General features: G+C 37.5%; 1 protein-coding gene across 1 annotated transcript; it reads left to right on the top strand.

Annotated features, from left to right (window-relative positions):
* Positions 1 to 1425: 1425 nt before the first annotated feature.
* ptgs2b (prostaglandin-endoperoxide synthase 2b) lies at positions 1426 to 6055 on the top strand. The gene is made up of 10 exons (XM_053484020.1): positions 1426 to 1651; positions 1892 to 2008; positions 2100 to 2243; positions 2339 to 2482; positions 2706 to 2887; positions 3036 to 3119; positions 3255 to 3501; positions 3783 to 4069; positions 4288 to 4435; positions 5112 to 6055. The coding sequence occupies exons 1-10, from the start codon at positions 1594 to 1596 to the stop codon at positions 5522 to 5524; spliced, it is 1824 nt and encodes a 607-aa protein (XP_053339995.1). The 5' UTR covers positions 1426 to 1593; the 3' UTR covers positions 5525 to 6055.
* The last annotated feature ends 13253 nt before the right edge of the window (positions 6056 to 19308 follow it).

The following is a 19308-nucleotide window of genomic DNA, read 5'->3' as shown; positions in this document are numbered from 1 at the left end:
CAAATATACTCTTATGCCAATGCCAATAAATTATTAAGAACCTCCTTCTCAGACTGATCCATGTGCATCATGTCTAATCTGACATCAAGAGGGTAGCAGAGTATCTGGCAGGTGCTCATCCTTGGAATAAACCAGCATTCTCACTTCATCTTACCTTACATCAAATTTCTAAAAGTGCAGTTTCTCTTAAGCAGTTAATGGACATAACATACTGTGTTAACTTAAAACACTGTTGTAGTGTTATGGATTTTTTAGCAATTCTATTGGGTATTAAAAAAAAATCTGCCATGTCAATTAAAGGTGCATTATGTAAGATAGGTCTAGGTTTTGTTTCTTCTTTGTTTGTTTGTTTACAGTTAGGTGGGGTTTGACATTTTAATAATTCCTTCCCATGTTCACAACGTTTAATCTCCAGAATCTTGGATGGCCCAAATGACTCACAGGAAGTGCATTTAAACCCAAATAAGGATTTTAGACAGGAAGTTGTGCATCCTTCCAATACAGGTAAACTACTATACAGTAGTGTGTTCTTGCTTCACCTTGTTGCCACTGTCTAAAACCCTGGATTGGTGGAAACTTATTCAGGTCTGAGCTTCTCAAAAAGTGAACTATTCAAAATGTTAAATTAACACCCTTGTTTATAAAGGTCCAGTTTTATACCTCGAGAACTCTACAATGTTTAATAAACAGTAGGATTTTACGGTGTACTTTATCAATGCTCTAGATTAGAGCTCACTTTAATGTTATCTTTTCCTGAAAAATCTTATCATGTATTATGCTGATTTGACATAAAATGTGTATTTAATCAAACGCAAATCTGTGGAAGCAGATTTGGATAAGAGGTTATATAAATGTCTGAAAGAAAAAACACGTAGGTTTTTTTATTCGTTTAAGGGGGAAAACACAAGAAAAAATATAAAATAAAACTCTTTTACTAGATAAATATTCCATTTTTATTTTGATGTTTAGCTATTCCATACTATTTGTGCTTCATTTTTAACCAAACAAAAAGTCATTTTTAATAAAAAAATCATTTTTTCACTGGAAAAATATATTTGGACATGACTTCGCATTGATAAGGAAGAAACATAGGTTCCTTTTTTCCGGCATACAACCTATTACTCCAAACCAAAGTCGGTGCCGCAGCGGGCAGAGATCGAACGGAGGGCAAACTTTTTGTTAATTTTTCTTCACTTTGATTTTAGTAGCGATGTTTGTGCGGTGAGTGGTGCTCTGTATATACAGTGTGTGTGTGTGTGTGTCGGTGCTGCACTATCACTTGGCACTCATTGCGTCTAATCGCCGAGGTTTCCGCGTTGGAGTTGCGCGCGCTGGGCGTGAGTCATCAGGTGTCTCAACGTCCGCTCGAGCCTTCCATTTCATCTACAGTGCGAGTGCGTGAGCATCGAAACAGACGTGAACTCGGTCACAGAGCCAGCCGTATATTCAGCGTCTCGATTGCGTCAGACGTAGTATAAAAGCTGCGCGCTCAGCTAAGTTCATTCACTCAGAGAGAGAGAGAGAGAGAGAGAGAGAGCGCGCTCAGGAAACACGGAAACATTAAAAGCACAGCATACACTGAACAGCAGTGGAATGTACACGACCGGACTGTTCCTGCTTTTCTCCCTGGGAGTCCTGGCTTGTAAAGGAGGTGAGATTTTTGTATTTACTCTAAACAGACCCATTTATTTCTATCTTCTGATGTGATCACAGCTTAATTTATAAATCTCAGTTTAATTCTACCCCCATTATGTCTTGTGTGGAATTGAACCTAGCCAGCCATGTCCAACTGAATAGCATGAGTGTATTGGTGTTGTGTGATCTCATTCACTGTTAAATCCAGTATTCGATGAAAGGAATTCAATAACTAGGGTTTTGATATGCGTTCCAGCCGACCCCTGTTGCTCGCAGCCATGCCAGAACCGTGGTGTGTGTACAGCTCTAGAACAAGACTCTTACGAGTGTGACTGCACACGCACTGGATACTACGGACAAAACTGCACGACTCGTAAGTAAAAAAAAAGAAATTTGCATTAGATACACACAGTGCTTAAAAAAAATGAACAGACTGTTTTTTAAAGTTTTGTTTTTCTCAACAGCTGAATTCTTCACATGGCTGAAAATGTCTCTGAAGCCAACGCCGAACACAGTGCACTACATTCTCACACATTTTAGAGCTTTCTGGAAGATCCTCAGCAACATTCCATTTTTGCAAGACTCCGTCATGCGTTATGTTTTAACATGTAGGTATATCACCTGGAAGACTCTAAGATATTTCAAATCTACTTGCTAATATGTTTTGACAATATGTTTAACCTTGTACTGTTTCTTCAATTAGCACGTGCCAATTTAATAGAAAGCCCCCCAACCTTCAACGCTGACTATGGTTACAAGAGCTGGGAAGCCTATTCCAATCTGTCCTATTTCACTCGTACTTTACCTCCTGTCCCAAAGGATTGCCCAACACCTATGGGAGTTGCAGGTAAGCGTCACTATCCAAACCTGTTTTTTAGCATTTTTTTTTAGCATCTTGTAGAACCATTACATCAGTGACCTACAACCCAATGACAAAATTAGGCTGCATTCCAGAATGTGCAAAGGGGTTTACAAAAGCTTAGAGCTTAGCTTTTTATGTACTAGAGGAAAAATATGACTGATAGCATGTTTTTGTGTAGCCTTTGCCCTACTAACCTGGTTTCTTGCAGGTAAAAAAGAGCTGCCTGACGTGAAGGTAGTGGTGGAGAAGTTCCTGCTCAGGAGGAAGTTCGTCCCTGACCCACAGCGCACCAGTCTCATGTTTGCTTTCTTTGCTCAGCATTTCACACACCAGTTCTTTAAAACTGACATGAAGAGAGGCCCAGCCTTCACTAAAGGCAAAAACCATGGGGTGAGTCTGAACCCTTCAGTGGCTACTTTTCTGACTGTGCTGTTTGATGTGACAGACGTTTTCCATTTTATCAGCTGTCATGTGATAATTGAACCACTAAACCACTGAATCTACATATTCAGTAACTGCTATAATGTACATTCTTTAGGTTGATCTTAGTCACATTTATGGGGAGGAACTAGAACGTCAGCATAAGCTCCGACTGTTTAAGGACGGCAAGCTAAAGTATCAGGTAAGGTTTGTTTTAGTTTATATCATTATAACGTAATTAAAACCACTAAACCATTTATATATCTTAATCTCTCTGACACTCCTATCTACTGTATGTTTCTGTTTTGAAAAATTATAATTTTCTGGTCCTTTTTAGGTTATGGATGGTGAAGTTTATCCTCCAACAGTCAGTGAGGTTCAGGTGGATATGCACTATCCACCTCATTTACCCGAGTCTCATCGCTTCGCTGTAGGCCATGAAGCCTTTGGTTTGGTCCCAGGCCTCATGATGTATGCTACTATTTGGCTTCGGGAACACAACCGTGTATGTGATATTCTGAAGCATGAACATCCAGACTGGGATGATGAGAGACTCTTTCAGACCACAAGACTGATCTTGATTGGTAAGGGAACTTTTATTCAAAGACACAATAGGAATCTGTTTTAGGTTCTTAATGTAAAAAAGGTTGTTTTCAGCTATTTTCTCTCATTTTGCTTCCCTTTCTGTAGACATGGCATTGTTATTATATTCTCTTCCACAAATTAATAAATGTATTTCCTTCACAAAACTTTATATCCTCATACTTATCCTTCAACAACTTTCAAGTATTAACAAGAAAATCATGTTTATCAGGTTACATTTGTTAAAACCATCTTTTAGAGGTCTTGTCTTTTCTTTTTGCAGGTGAGACCATCAAGATCATAATTGAGGAGTATGTGCAACACCTGAGCGGCTACCACTTTAAGCTTAAATTTGACCCAGAGCTCCTCTTTAACCATCCTTTCCAGTATCAGAACCGGATCTCATCTGAATTTAATACCCTTTATCACTGGCATCCGCTCATGCCTGATGACATCCACATCCAGGGTGAAGTCTACAGCTACAAGCAGTTTCTCTATAACACCTCAATAGTGACGGACCATGGCATTAACAACCTTGTGGACGCATTCTCAAAACAGATAGCAGGAAGGGTGAGCAGTGTTCCCTACTGTAGTCCTGTTGCTTATGGAAATTACATTGCAAAGATTATATACAATTATATAATACATTTTTTTTGTTTTTTTTTTGTCGTTGTTTTCAAATTTAAATTAATCCTGTGTCAGGTTTTAAACGTAATCCAAAAAAATCTCTAAAATGAATTTGTGCCTATGAATTTGCCTAAGTATCATTTATTTTAATTATTCTGTAGGTTGCCGGTGGTCGCAATGTGTCACCTGCACTAGTGATGGTGGCAACAAAATCGATTGAGAATAGCAGAAAGATGCGCTACCAGTCTTTAAATGCTTACAGGAAACGCTTCAACATGAAGCCATATGTCTCATTTGAAGAGCTGACAGGTAAGAAGTAAATGCACTAAATCTTATGTTAACATATGAGTCAGAAGAAGATTTTATTAAAAACTCTCCTCAAATTTTATTTAAAGACATCTCAAATAGTTTATCTTCTCTACAAAGAGATTAAAGCTGCAATGGAGTAGACCGAGCCTGGAGATGGATGTGGCCTGACTGCATGTTGCCTAATCACACTTTAGACAGCTTTTCCAAACAGCACAAATGCACATTAAACAGCAGTTTTGCTTCACCTGTGTAGTCCTGCCTGTAATCCAAAGGAAGCAAAATCTCTTCTGTCATTAGAGATTTTACATGTTGACATACACCCAATATATCAGATTAAAAAGATTTAATGAGTGGAGCTGAATTGGATGAGTCAGTATGTGAATGAGCAGGGTTAGCCTTGAGTCTTTTAGCCTCATGTTGATAATTCTAGATTGATGATTGATGATAATATAAAGGCAAGTTTTTGTTGTGAAAGCAGTTTTATATTTTTTTCACAGCACAATTAAATTATGTAAATACCTGATGTCAGTGCAGACTTGGTCTAAAGCTAAAGCTGACGGGTCTGCTCATTGCCTACCACGTTAGCATGTTTAAGGAAAGTCTACCTTTAACAGGGTATTCAACCGAGCAGTATTGGTGGACATGATGGGCTAATAGCGCTTGTTATTTATTTCAGGTGAAAAGGAGATGGCAGCAGAGCTGGAGGAGCTGTATGGAGATGTTGATGCCATGGAGCTTTACCCTGGACTGCTTATTGAAAAGCCACGTCTCAATGCCATATTTGGAGAGACCATGGTTGAGATGGGTGCCCCTTATTCACTGAAAGGCCTCATGGGAAACCCCATCTGCTCCCCTGAATACTGGAAGCCCAGCACATTTGGTGGTAAAGTTGGCTTTGACATCATCAAGACAGCCTCACTACAGAAGCTGGTATGCAATAACGTCAAGGGGCCTTGTCCTATTGCTTCTTTTCACGTGCCTGATGTAAAAGACTCTGTACTAACAACAATCAACGTGAGTACAGCACACTCAGGTAGAAAAGATGTCAATCCAACGGTCCTACTTAAAGAGCAAAGTACTGAGCTTTGAAAAACCAATTAGACAGGAGTCAGTAAAAAAATGAACTCTTAAAATAGGTTTTATTTATTTATTTATTAAATATTTATTGTATTTATTTTAAATAAGATCTATTTTATTGTATAAACATTATTGTACATGCTGTATTTTAAATGAATATTTTGCAACTTTTTGTCCAGAAATATTTTTCTAACTGCAGAATCAGGATAATGCTTTATTAATTAGTGTGTATAGAAGTACTTTGGTGCAGATGTTGAGCTCTCACTGTATTTATGTGCATTACAGTAATTTAAGGACACAAACACTGGTAATATACTGTAACACATACGTACAGTGGAACCTCGGATTACGAGCATAATTCGTTCCGGGCTCGTATTCCAAATCACTTGTAAATTAAAGCACATTTCCCCTTAAGAAATAATGGAAATTAAAATTATTCGTTCCACAGTCCCAAAAAATAAATACATAAAAATAATTAACACAAAATATAAAGTAAAATAGAAACAAATTAACCTGCATGATACCTTTAAAAAAGTACAAATAAATCCCGACCAATGAGTGTTTCCATTTATGCGCACAGGCGCTGTGTGTGTGTGTTTTTCTCTCTCCTGCGCTGCTGAGTGTGTGTTATGTGTGTGTGCGAGCGTAATTTGACACCGTGCGGGTTGTGGGTGAGTGAAGCACCCCCTCTCTGTTTCACACACACACACACAAACACATTAAAGACGAGAGAGAAAGAGAGTGTGTGAACCAGCACGGTGTCTGCGAACCTGCGCGGTGTTAAAATACGCACACACACACATAACACACACTCTGCAGCGCAAGAGAAAGAAAAACACACACACACATAACACACACACTCAAACACTGACACAGTAAAAGCGAGAGAGAAAAAGAGCGTGTGTCTGTGTGTGTGTGTGTGAATTCGGAGCTCGCAAACCACAACAACGTTTTTTAAGTCAAAATTTATTAAAAATCTTTGCTTGTCTTCCGGAACACTCGTAAACCGCGTTACTCGTAATCCGAGGTTCCACTGTACTTGCTATATACACCCGTGGATACTATACACAACTATTTTACTGTTAGCAAAAGAAAAAGTATTACACATTAATATTGGACAGAAAACACATACTAGTGACAGTGTTATGAAAAAAATGCATGTTCAGCCTTGTCTCAGCATGTGAAAGGGAAATGTTCCTTTATCTGATGTTTTTTATGCACGCTCATTTGGAATGTGTGCTGAGGCTAAGGGTGGGAAGGATTTTTTTCTGCTTATTTCCAGGTCTGTGAGAAAGCTTTTTAAATCAATGTGACAAAATATTGCAGTGCATTTAGGACTGAGTCCTCCAATAGCAATTCAGTTTATTTTATTTGTATAGCACTATTAATAGTGGGCATTATCACAAATCAGCATTACAGAATTATAAACATTACAGATATACAAGTGAATTTATAAATTCTTTTTTTTTTTAATTTAAATTGATAATTTGTTCCTAATGAACAAGTCAGAGGTGATGGATTGGGGAAAAGCTCCCTGAGATGACATGAGGAAGAAACCTTAAGAGGAACTAGGAACGCATCCCCATTTGGGTGACACCGGATAGGAAATCATTCTATTTTCTGACTGTGTGCTAAGTTGTCAAAAAAGTGCAACTGTGTAAACAGGAACTTGCAAGCTTTAGAGCAAATTATAAGACAATCAGTGTCATATCTGATTTAATTACAGTTAAGCACAATTCTCACTGTCAAGATTTTTACTATGTGCATGGTTACTTAATAATAACTATACCATGTTCTGTGAGGCACTTCGGAGACACCTGCAATAATAAACAAAGTAAGAGAGGTATTAAATATAATTCTCCAATACAATTCTTCACCTTTATATCAATTATCCCAACCGTTCATTAAGTTTCAGATGATAATTATAAAAGGTACTGATCTTAGCATTTTACACTTATCATGATTTGTGAAGTCATAGTGAGTTGTAGCAAACACTGTGACAGTGAGAACTGAGCTCTAAACTTTAAGACTGTTGTATCAAACAGAAGTTTTTAACTTTTCAGTGGTGAAAACTCAAGTGCTAACTGTTCTTTACAGCTGCATACATAATGTCTAAATAAGAACAAACAGAGCGATCTTTATTCTTGACTTTAAACTTTGCAGTGCTTTGGGGAATCTCAGCCCAGGTCATTACTGCTTACAGTACCATGACACAGAGTCAGTGTAGAACTGGGCCAACAGCAGTTGTTAAGTTAGTTTTTCTATGTATGTTGTAAAATATTGAATTATGTTGTAATTGTTATCTCAGATGTTAACATTCTTAAAATGTTTTATGTTTTATACTGTTCTGTTTTTGTTTATAAAAATAATACTTGAACTTTGTATTGTACAGTATATATATTATTTTTTCCCCTACATTCCCTTTGCAATTCGCAATATTTCTTCCAAATTCACCCACAGTATCTTTTCAAATTTGTACTCATGCAACATCCCTGAGCTAAATGCATGTGCAGGAGAGCACCATCTGTATCTATGTACATGGGCCATGAGATAATAAATCCATAAGCAATACCTATGATTTGGTTTAGTTTGTCTTACTAACAGTGAAAAGAGAATACCACCAATTCCATACAGAACGCAGAACCATGTAATAGTGTTTGTTTATTTGTTTATTTGATTGATTGATTGATTTTAGAAGTAATACATAAATATACAAAAGTAAATAAAGTCTTTTATAAAATAAAAAGTGTTTGTTTTAGTGTGTGGTGCTACCTGGCAAGTTTACAAAATAATTTCATAAATATTTCAAAAAATTGTCATATCACAGAAAAGCATTATAAATGTGTAATATCTGTTCAGTCAATGAATATTCTGTCTGTCTTTTTTGGAAAGTGCAAGCTAAATGAGTTTACACACAAAACTATATATTGTAACAGAAAACTTTAAACATTTGACCCAAAATGGCTATTACAAGTTTGAAAAAGTATTAATGAAACAGTTTGCTACGCATAAACGATGAAAGATTTGAACATCTCTGATGTTTTAGAGAATAAGGTCATAGCAAATAACAAATATTTCTTTATCCCATAGCAGCTATTACATAAAAAGAGGAACATTTCCATGACCATTGTTTTTAACATTGTATTTATGAATAGTTGTGAAGTGACTTAAAATTTTAATTCAATAATGTCTTCAGTACTAGTGAAGAGAAATGCATTTAGGATATGCATTTTTTTTTAAAACATATCTTTGGGGCTTTGCACAGGTTTGAGTACGCTAAGAAACTGCTTAATTAATAGTCAGTTCCTGCTTACACTTGTTGATTACTCAGCTTTGTTTTTAGTAGCTAATAGGAGTAAAAGAAGTCAAGAATTAATGAACGACAACTCATTTGTTTCTTCCTACACTTTCCCTACAAACTTTATTTTGGTCTTGTGTGGCTTTTAGATATTTATATTTTGTCTATTTTTGTAAAATAGCTTACATTCATAAGTTTAAGTAATTTTATTTAATGAGTTTAACTTAGACACAAATTTTACCCACCATCATTTATTTTTTTTTATTTTATAATTTATTTATGTTTAACTTACATATTTTATTTGAGTGGACATTCTACACTTAATTTAAATAGACTGCCTGTCCAAAAAAACTCACTAACTTGGTTTAACTAAACAAATACATGAGAGCCTTCCACTGGATGATTACTGCAGTGATTAATATGGTTCAGCTGCAACAAGTTGTTTAACCTTGAACACTGATGCAGTTTGTAGCTTCGTAATTCTTAAACAACAATATCAGCAGACACATTCTGTGGTTGTGGCAAAGATGTTACTCTGTTTTAGAAGCGGCAAATTATTATCCTGCATTAAGCAAAGACAACTAAGGGGGTGCTGAAACTATTAAAAATCGATAAAACGCTTTATTTAAACCTGAAAGGATAGTGCTGAACCATTGTCTTCAAAGATGAAATATAACTGAAAAAATAAAAACATTCTAATTGAGCATAATCACTTAAACACTTAAAATCAAAACGTAAAAAAAAAACAAAAAGTAGATCTAACGGCTCTGTTGAATATTGAGAGTAAGAGGATTTCACATACAATGTGGGACTGGGGCTAAACAGCTGTGTAGCCTTTAGAAAAACACTGGGGACGTGAGGTTATTCAGTAAGGTTATTCAGCAAAAATGCATCAGTTCGCTAAAAAATGAACTGTGCAGAAAACCATGTGGTCTGATGAAGCCGGATTTTCCCTGTTTTAGAGTGATACAGTAGGTGCATCAGCATAATTCAATTCAATTCAATTTTATTTATATAGCGCTTTTAACAATGGTCATTGTCTCAAAGCAGCTTCACAAAAATGAAAGAAATTAATTAAAAAAATAATAATCATAAAAAAAATAATAATAAATTGTGTATGTGTGAGAAAAATGTGTCTAGATAATAATGAGATGAATGAATGAATTGTCTTTGATGAACAAGCCAAGGGTCACTGCGACAGTGGCAAGGAAAAACTCCCTGAGATGGCAATAGGGAAGAAACCTTGAGAGGAACCAGACTCAACAGGGAACCCATCCTCATTTGGGTGATAACAGATAGAGATGATATAACACCATATGTGTTATGCAGCTGAAAGTACAATATAACAGAAATTCTTTAAATTAACATGAAGTCCAGTTCAACACAGGGATGAGTCAGTAGGTGCAGAGGGCAGATGGGATCTGGATTACTGGAAGCACAGGAGCAGGATGTGTAGCTCTAACCATAATAAGGCAGAATCCAGCTGGAGCTGGTCCTTCTCTGGATGCCTCAGGATCCTCGCAGGGTTGGCCTTTATCTACTGAAGCTGGTACAATCTCCATATGCCTCGGGATGGGTAGAAAAGTACAGAACAGAAGAGAGGCGGATGAATGTACATGTAATTTAATAAGGAAAGACAAACTGACCAAGGAGTCCACTGGATTCACATAATACACTTATGTTCGCTTAGAAGGATTTATTTTTGTTTATTCATACTAAAATCCAAAATTTTCTTTTTCACTGCACAGGTTTCAATTCAATTCAATTCAATTCGATTTTATTTGTATAGCACTTTTAGCAATTGTTATTGCCGTAAAGCAGCTTTACACAATCAAAAGAATTATTTAAGTTTGTATGAAATGTGAATGTGTATGAATCAAAATGGTCAGTTTGTCCCTGGTGAACAAGCCGAGGGCGACAGTGGCAAGGAAAAACTCCCTGAGATGGTAATAGGAAGAAACCTTGAGAGGAACCAGACTCAACAGGGAACCCATCCTCATTTGGGTGAAACAGAAAGCAGTAAATGATCTGCATTTATACAGTGTGTAGGGTGGGAGGCAGTTCAGCTATAATAGCTGATGTTAATTGATGTTAATATGGAGTCCAGGTAGTTATTGAAGACCCAGGTAGACTTGTAAGAAGTTCCAGTCATGAACTATCGAACTGTCAAGTCCCCAGAGAAACAGTTGCCAACACCAGTCATGGCCAGAACCATTTTCTAGGTAGAGAGAATCATTCCCAGACACCAGACGCATCCCAGAGAGACACACGGGGCATCCATGTGACGAGATCTTCAGCCAGAAGCGGAGGGCAGAGGGAGTCTGGATCACTGGCAGCTCGGGAACGACATGTGTAGCTCGACAGAGAGAGGGAAGGAGTGAAAGGGGGAGACATGAGGAGAGAGAAAAGAAAAAGAGGGGGAGAAAGAGAAGAATAGGAGAGATGGCAGTTAGGTATGGTCACAGTCACACAATGTATAATGTGAATGTATATTAACTGTAGAGTGCAAGCAGGTTTGAGAGGTCCATTCAGACAGTCTGAAGCACAATGCTAGCAATAATTGCTAAGAGAACGGTCCATTAAATGACAGGCCTTAATTGTTGTCTAGGCATGTACTCATGTAGTTTACATTACAAATGTTATCTAATATCTGTTTTGTGTCCCAGGTGACCACAAAATGTGGTTTGCATGATCAGACCACAACGTTTTTTTTTTCAAGACACACTTGAGCCCAGTCTCATCTGTACTTATCTCAGTTCACCCAGGTCACATGTTAAACCCTGGTGTGATCAAAGGTGGCAGGGCTGTCTTCTGCACTGTGCCATCATGACCTATTTTCCTTTGCCATCTTTTCCTAGTTAGGGTTGCTATGAAGCCTATTCAGGGAACAGCAACTAACAGGCAAGGTATGTTGTTGAGACATGAAAGGAAAATTGAGAACCTAGAGGAAATCCATGCAGACATGGGAACCCATGCTAAAACAGGCTCAAGCTCACCTGAGCTCAGGATTAATCTGGGGACCATGGAGTTGTGAGGCACTAGATCCAGGTAACAATTTTGTGAATTAAACTGCAGATTCATTTTGTTTTATACTAGAAAGACTGATGAGCACACAGGGTTTTGTGATTGCATAAGTTCCTAAAACAAATGACATTCTTTTGTCTAGTGACCCTTTGCAACCAGGCTTTAGCCCAGCAATTAGGCCGGAAGACAGCCATCTAGTCTAAGTGTTTAATAAGTGTGAAATTTCAGTGTGGGTGGAAGGAAGATGACATAATACATGTTAGACCAGTGTTGCTTGTGCTTGCTTGTTGCACAATAGTGTTTGCTGGCAAAGTAAAATACAAGGAATTCATAAGCTATATGCCACACAGGTGGTAACTGTACCCACTTTGCACATTTGTTAAAACACCTGAACTACACTACAGTATGTACTGTATTTCATGTCAATATGTCTGTATGTCATGTCAGTAAAACAGAAATCATAATATTCTATATTCAGACTCTTTCTAAAGTTCATAAAAAGCAAATTGCTTCAGGTCTGTGTGTGTGAAGTTTGCATGTTCTCCCTATTCTTGGTGGCTTTCTTTTGTGTACTCTGGTTTTCTCCCACAGTCCAAAGTCATACAGTTTAGACAAAATAAAATGTTCAAATTGCCCATTGTGTGTGTGTGTGTGTGTGTGTGTGTGTGTGTGTGTGTGTGTGTGTGTGTGTGAATGTGTGCACCATAATGGATTGGCAAACCATCCATGGTGTAAACAGCCTGGAATAGGTACCAGGCCTCCAGCAGCCTTATACAGGATAAGCGCAATAGCGAATGAGTAAGTGCGGCTTTGTGCAGACACTCATAACACTGTAGTGTCAATCAATATGAAATTACTCCAACTGATATGTAGAGGTCCACACTTTTTGTCTTGACAGAGTATACAAGATTTTCCTTATTGTATCTGGGGTAAAAAGGTACAGTCTTTAAAAGAAGGTGTACAGTAACAGGTGAACTAATAAATAACTTCTAATTAACATAATAGGTTAATCAGAAGCTTCTAAACATCATTTTATCATCCTCCAGAAACAGTTAGCTTTGTGTAATGCAAACCACTGACCTACTGGAATTCTGATACAGAGTCAAAGCTTCTCTTTATCATTTTTTATTTTTTTTAAATAAAAAAATGACCTCTGATGTGAACAAAGTAGATACTCCCACTGACTTGTCAGATGTAATGCATAATAACATGAAATGTGTGGAGTTATTAAAAACCTCAGACCTTTTGTTACAAACCTGCGAACCCTACAAAACTTTTTAGGCCATGTGAGGTTTCACATCTGAGACAGTAGAATGAAAACCTTCATATGTTTTAGAGAGACCAAGACACAGGATGTTTATTTTCCAGTGTTTATCCTCATCTAGGTGGAACCTACTTCTGAACCTGTCACTACTTGCCTTCAGACAACTCGGCTCCTTCTCTCTCTCACGCATATGAAGTCACTCTTTCACGTTGCTCCTGGGTTTCGGTAATAGGACAGTATGGGGTTAAGTAATTTCAGATTGCATGCTCCATGCCATATTTGGTCTTCCTTTATGTGTCTTTTAACCTTCAACTGCTCAGACATGCTCAGACAGAAGAAAATCTGATTAAAACTAAATGAACACATTTTTAAATGAAAAAAAAAAATCATCTGCGATTCATCCTATTTCACATGCTTTGCATTTGTATCTTTACATAGCATATCTTCTGGGGTCCCACACCCTTACTGTGAGCTTAACTCCACGATTCAACTGCTCCAAATAAAATTATACATTATACATATAAATTTTTTTATTGCAGTGAATTTTTATTTTTATTTTTTTAATCCTTAAAGTAATTTTCATCATGTGACATTAAAGACTTTTAAATTTTAGCGCTGTTGTACTGTACATCAGCATGACTTTGATTTGACTCCAGGCCACAAATAATCACAACACAACGATTTTCAGTACAAAAGCATTACTGTGTGTACTGTATATTATTGCTTTAATTTAACAGTTCCTTAAACTACACATTAATACAAGGTAACTGACTTTTCAAACAGAAATTTGATCGTGAAATTTGAATGTTTAGTGAGAATAAGTGAGACCACATGTAAGGATTTTGAAGCCTTTAAGACAATGCTTATTATATATGTCCCTTCTTATTTCACGAGGAGAAATCCCAGATGGGAGACTTCTGTTTACAGGACAGTTTAAATCCTCAGATAATGCACTGCCAGGGCTGCCAGCACTTTCACCTTCAACCATACTCCCAAGCCATATAAGGCCACTGATAGACTGATCTCGAAAACTGTTCTCAAGTCTAGCAGTGATTAAACCTAAAAATCTTTTTTATACACACTTACATACATGACACTTTAGTCATTCACTCAGTCAGTCAGTCATCTTTGCCAGTTCACTGAAGACCGTACTGTATTAGACTACATGCCTGTCACATTAGTAAAGTCTAAACTTAGCACGCTACCACTATGACCGAACGGCTAGGAGTCTCTGAGCAGGAAGTGAACAGGTATGTGTATCATGTGAGATCAGTTCAAGCTGATCAATCAAGCTACTGTTCTCATTAAGCAATAAAATGTTCATCAGGCACTGGTTTTGATCTAAGATCAGTGATCATTTCCAGTTTCTTCACAGCAGCACAGTAGTATTCTATGATCATTCCAAAAACTACAACAACAAACAGTAATATACATTATGTAGTTTCATGTAAAATCTCCATGTCTGTGTTTTCTCCAGTGACTCTAGATTCCATCCACTTCCCCAAATCCTCCTGAATAAATCGAAAATAACATGACTATATCCAGAAATGAAGCAAAAATGTTGATAACTTTGGCTGGCTGAATGTGAATAATTATACACAAGGGATCAAAAACTAAATAAGGCTTTAAAGTGACTTTTAATGTTAGTTATGCTATAAATTACTAAACTATTATCATGGCCCGGCAAAAATTCCACACATAGGTGTGGATTTGACCTTATAACATCACAAAGCCACAGACACTTTATGTAATACAACACTTCCGCTGAAGGTTTTTGTCACGGACAAACCCTAAATAAATACCATACCTGTCTGCCCGCTCAACTTTACATTTTTTCCGACATTTCACAGCTTTATTCATAGACACATATAAATTACTTTAAGTTTCATCAAATCCCTAATGCCTGTGTTTTATTATGGACATTTTGTGACTGATGATTGTCTGAAAGTTGTGATAATTGTCTGATGTGTTGACTTGCCTCTACTGCGTGTGGGAACATTCTCAAGATTGCTCAGAGGTTAAACATCCCATTACCCAACAAGACCAGAAAGGAGGAACCCCCCTAAGGTAGTTTCCATCTGGCTTGCTTAGCTGTGATCATATATACAATCTATCATACTATCATGCCATTAACATGCAGACACTGGTAGATTGCAGCTAAGTGATTGTTTTATACGTATACACATGTGACCATGGCCAGCTTAGATGGTATCAGTAATAATGCAGTGTGTCATGTTAAGAAGAGAAACTGACTGAATTTTGCAGTTAAAGTGGTGATGCTTTGGCTATAGTGTACTTTGTGGTCTAGCTGTAAATATAACAATTATATAATTATTAAGTGCAGCAACTGAACAGAAACTACCACTTAAACAGCTTCCCAAATGGACTATGAAATTTGGTTTTGGTGAAACCATGACAAAATCATTACACAATTATACACAGCCCTAGTTAATCCCAAGTTGTAGCACCCACTCATTATTAATGATATTATATTTAATAAAATATTTTTATTGAAATAGAATTACAGTCATTCCCAGCCAGGCTCGATTCCTGTCTCTGTGTGCATGAAGTTTGCATCTTTTCCCCGTGCTTGGTGGGATTCCTCCAAGTACTCCGGTTTCCTCCTACAGTCCAAAGACATGCAGATTAGTTTAATTGGCGTTTCCAAATTGCTTATAGTGTGTGAATAAATGTGAGTGAGTGAGTGAGTGTGTGTGCCCTGCGATAAATTGCCACCCTGTCCAAAGTGTATGCCACCTCATGCCCTAAGCCTCCTGCTACCCTGAATAGAGGACAAAGAGTTACAGATGATTAAGTGAGTGAGTGAGAATTACAGTAAATTGAAGAAAATTCGTCTTCTGTTTTTTAGGCTTTACACTGATCAAACTACATTGAGGTAAAACAAGAAAAAGAAAAAAGTTCCACTTCCGCTTTTCAATTTGTAACCTCATCATTTCATGTAAAAAAAAAAAAAAAAAACGCTTCTCTTTTTAGCAGCCCTTACTCTGGTTGGTAAATTTGTTCTCTACATCATGAGGACTTGAACTTTTATGGGGTTATAAACTGTTGGGTCACGCAAATTGAATGGGTTTTAAACCTATATATATATTGGGAAATGATGTTGTCTTTAAATTTTCAAGTCTGTAATGACTAATTGAGGAGAATTGGTGAAACTGGAGAAAATTGACTTTTCATCAACAACATCCATCTTGACAGAAACTGTCTTAGTTCAGGACAGAATACTTTAAATGTTTATACTTAAGATTTCATGTTTTTCTTTTGACCAAACATACTCCACAGCAGATCTCTTGCACACTGACCTGATCTACATGTTGCCTGACCAATTTACGCTGGTGTGTAAGGGTACACAACCTGATGATTCATGGCTTGTTAAAAAAGGTTCTAAAGAAGGTAAAGCTTCTAAAACCCCTTATATGTGTCCCGTCACTGGCACTTGTGACGGGACACATATAAGGGGTTTTAGAAGCTTTAAGGTTTCAGGCTAGAAGTTTACAAATTATGTAATTAATACTGTGTATATATGTACAAACACACAGTTACACACCCATACATACACAACCGTTGAGAAATACATTTACAACATACTGTACTATACACTACAAAGCAAATTATACCATACATTCAAATCATGCTAAACTGCATTATCTTGTTACATCTTTAATCTTGTTAAATCTTGACTTTACTTTAAACTGACCAACTTTGCCCATTATTCACACTTTTAAAAATTGACCTTTTTAAATATGAGAACGTTAAGCTGCTGTTTTAAGTCTTCAAATAGTTCTTACAATTCAAGCTGTTTATAATAGCTGGAATGACTTGTTCTTTTATTTCTAAGATTCAAATATTTATTTGATCACAGTATGACTGGTATTTGTTCTAGTACTTGCTCTAAACCTTACGTTTAGGCATATTGTTTCTACAGTTATACTGCACTTGTTAAGCAACTGCATGAAAACGTATGGCATTTATACAGTATGACGTTCAGCTCAAAGCATAGCTCCCACTAAGCTAAAAATAGACTAAATGAGAACAAAGGCCTGCATGTTATTCTTCATAAATTGACACGTACACTTGTTAATACTGCAGCTTTACAATTCTATTTTAAGGACAGAACTTTCTTCACACTGCATGCTCACAGTGTCACCTAGTGGCCTCATGGAAGACTGGCTGATTAAAGCCAATGTCTTTATGTATGTCCTAACCAGGACTCTACTAACTGAGAAACTAACTGAGAAATATCGCTACAATCTGTTGCTGAGAGAGTATAATTATATAGTTTAATGTCAATATATAATACACCAGAACTTGTACCCTGTACTAACCGTCATTTTGAGAGCTTTGAGAGTTAATTTTTGTGATCTCATTCCCATATTCCGGTAGTGGTAAACTTACACATTATGAAAGTAATGATAACTTCCATTCTACCTGAAATATCTAAAAACCCAAATACAGAAGTATTTGAAGTCTGAAGCCTCCCCATTAAAGCAAACTGACAAGGCTTCCATATAAACACATAATCATCCATTTAGGAACCTCTGTAGTCCAACTAGGGATTGTGGAGGACAATGGTGACCATTGTATTTATTCCCATTTTGTACAGCTGTAGTAGGATCTCCGATCAACTTTCACATTTACACTTACCTTCACACTACAGGCAATTTGGGAACCAATAAGCCTAATCTGCATTTGGACTGAGGAAGGAAACCAGAGAACCCGGGAAAACCAACCAGGCATGGGGAGAATATGCTAACTCCATGCACACAGCCCAGATGCGGGAATTAGAACACAGGACCTGGAGGTGCAAGGCGACAGTGCTCCTGCTCCTGAGGTGATCATCTTGATCACAAAACTCCGGACTTCTGGTAATTCCCAGAATTTTAAAATCTACAAAAGGGGGCAGGGCATTGTCATATTTGGCTCCAAAACTTTGGAATAGCCTTCCAGACAGTGTTCGGGGAGCAGACACGGTTTCCCAATTCAAAAGTAGACTCAAGACGCATCTCTTTAATCTGGCATACGCGTAACTCATCCCATAACCTCATCCTCCAGTATGCATATCCTGAATGGCAACTACGCTAATTCTCTCCATCTTTTCTGTATTTTTCTACCCATCCTGAGGCATCTGGAGATTGTGCCAGCTTTAGTAGACAAAGGCCAACCCTGCGAGGATCCTGAGGCATCCAGAGAAGGACCAGCTCCAGCTGGATTCTGCTTTATGATGGCTGGAGCTACACATTCTGCTCCTGTGCTTCCAGTGACCCAGACCCCATCTGCCCTCTGCACCTACTGACTCCCTGTGCTGAACTGGACTTCATGTAAATCTACACAACTTCTGTTATATTGAACTTTCACCTGCACAACACACATGATGTTATTTCTATCTGTTATCACCCAGATGAGGATGGGTTCCCTGTTGAGTCTGGTTCCTCTCAAGGTTTCTTCCTATTGCCATCTTAGGGAGTTTTTCCTTGCCACCGTCGCCGTCACCCTTGGCTTGCTCATCAGAGACATTTCATTTATCATTCATTCATCTCATTATTATCTAGACACATTTTTCTCACACATACACACTTCCAAATATTTTCTTTTCTTTTCTAAAAAAAAATCAATTCTTTAATTTTTTGTGAAGCTGCTTTGAGACAATGACCATTGTTAAAAGTGCTATATAAATAAAATTGAATTGAATTGAATTGAATCTTGCCACCACAATATCTTATTAGAGTGACCTTGCTGAGTGTCAAGACCCTGATCTAGACTTGCCACTTGTGTTCACACACTTTTCCAACAGTGCTTATCATGGCTCACTAGAAAGAAAGACACTTGCAATTTTATTAGTGCCTGTGATACCTATTTGATGAGCAGTCCACCAATAAACCTCAGGCTGGCCTCCTTAAACCTCTTCTTGTTCCCCACAGACCCTGGTCCCACATCAGGTTGGAGTTCGTCACAGGGCTCCAGAACTCAGAGGGTAACACATGTATCCTTGTCATAGTTGATAGTTTCTTAAAAGCTTCCCATTTTATACCTCAGCCTGCTGTCCCTTTTGCCAAAAGTAAGCCTTTGCTAAACATACAGTATCAGCATATCCCTAGCTTATTTTCAAGGTACCATCCCCAGATCAATGGCCAGTTTAAGAGAGACATCCAAGACCTTTAAACAGCTACCGGATGCATACTCCCGGAGCCAAAT

The sequence above is a fragment of the Clarias gariepinus genome, chromosome 23 (genome assembly GCF_024256425.1).
Source record: "Clarias gariepinus isolate MV-2021 ecotype Netherlands chromosome 23, CGAR_prim_01v2, whole genome shotgun sequence".
NCBI classification, from domain to species: Eukaryota; Metazoa; Chordata; class Actinopteri; order Siluriformes; family Clariidae; genus Clarias; species Clarias gariepinus.
The sequence above is the reverse complement of the archived record's forward strand: the minus strand, read 5'-3'. Positions and strand labels throughout refer to the sequence as shown.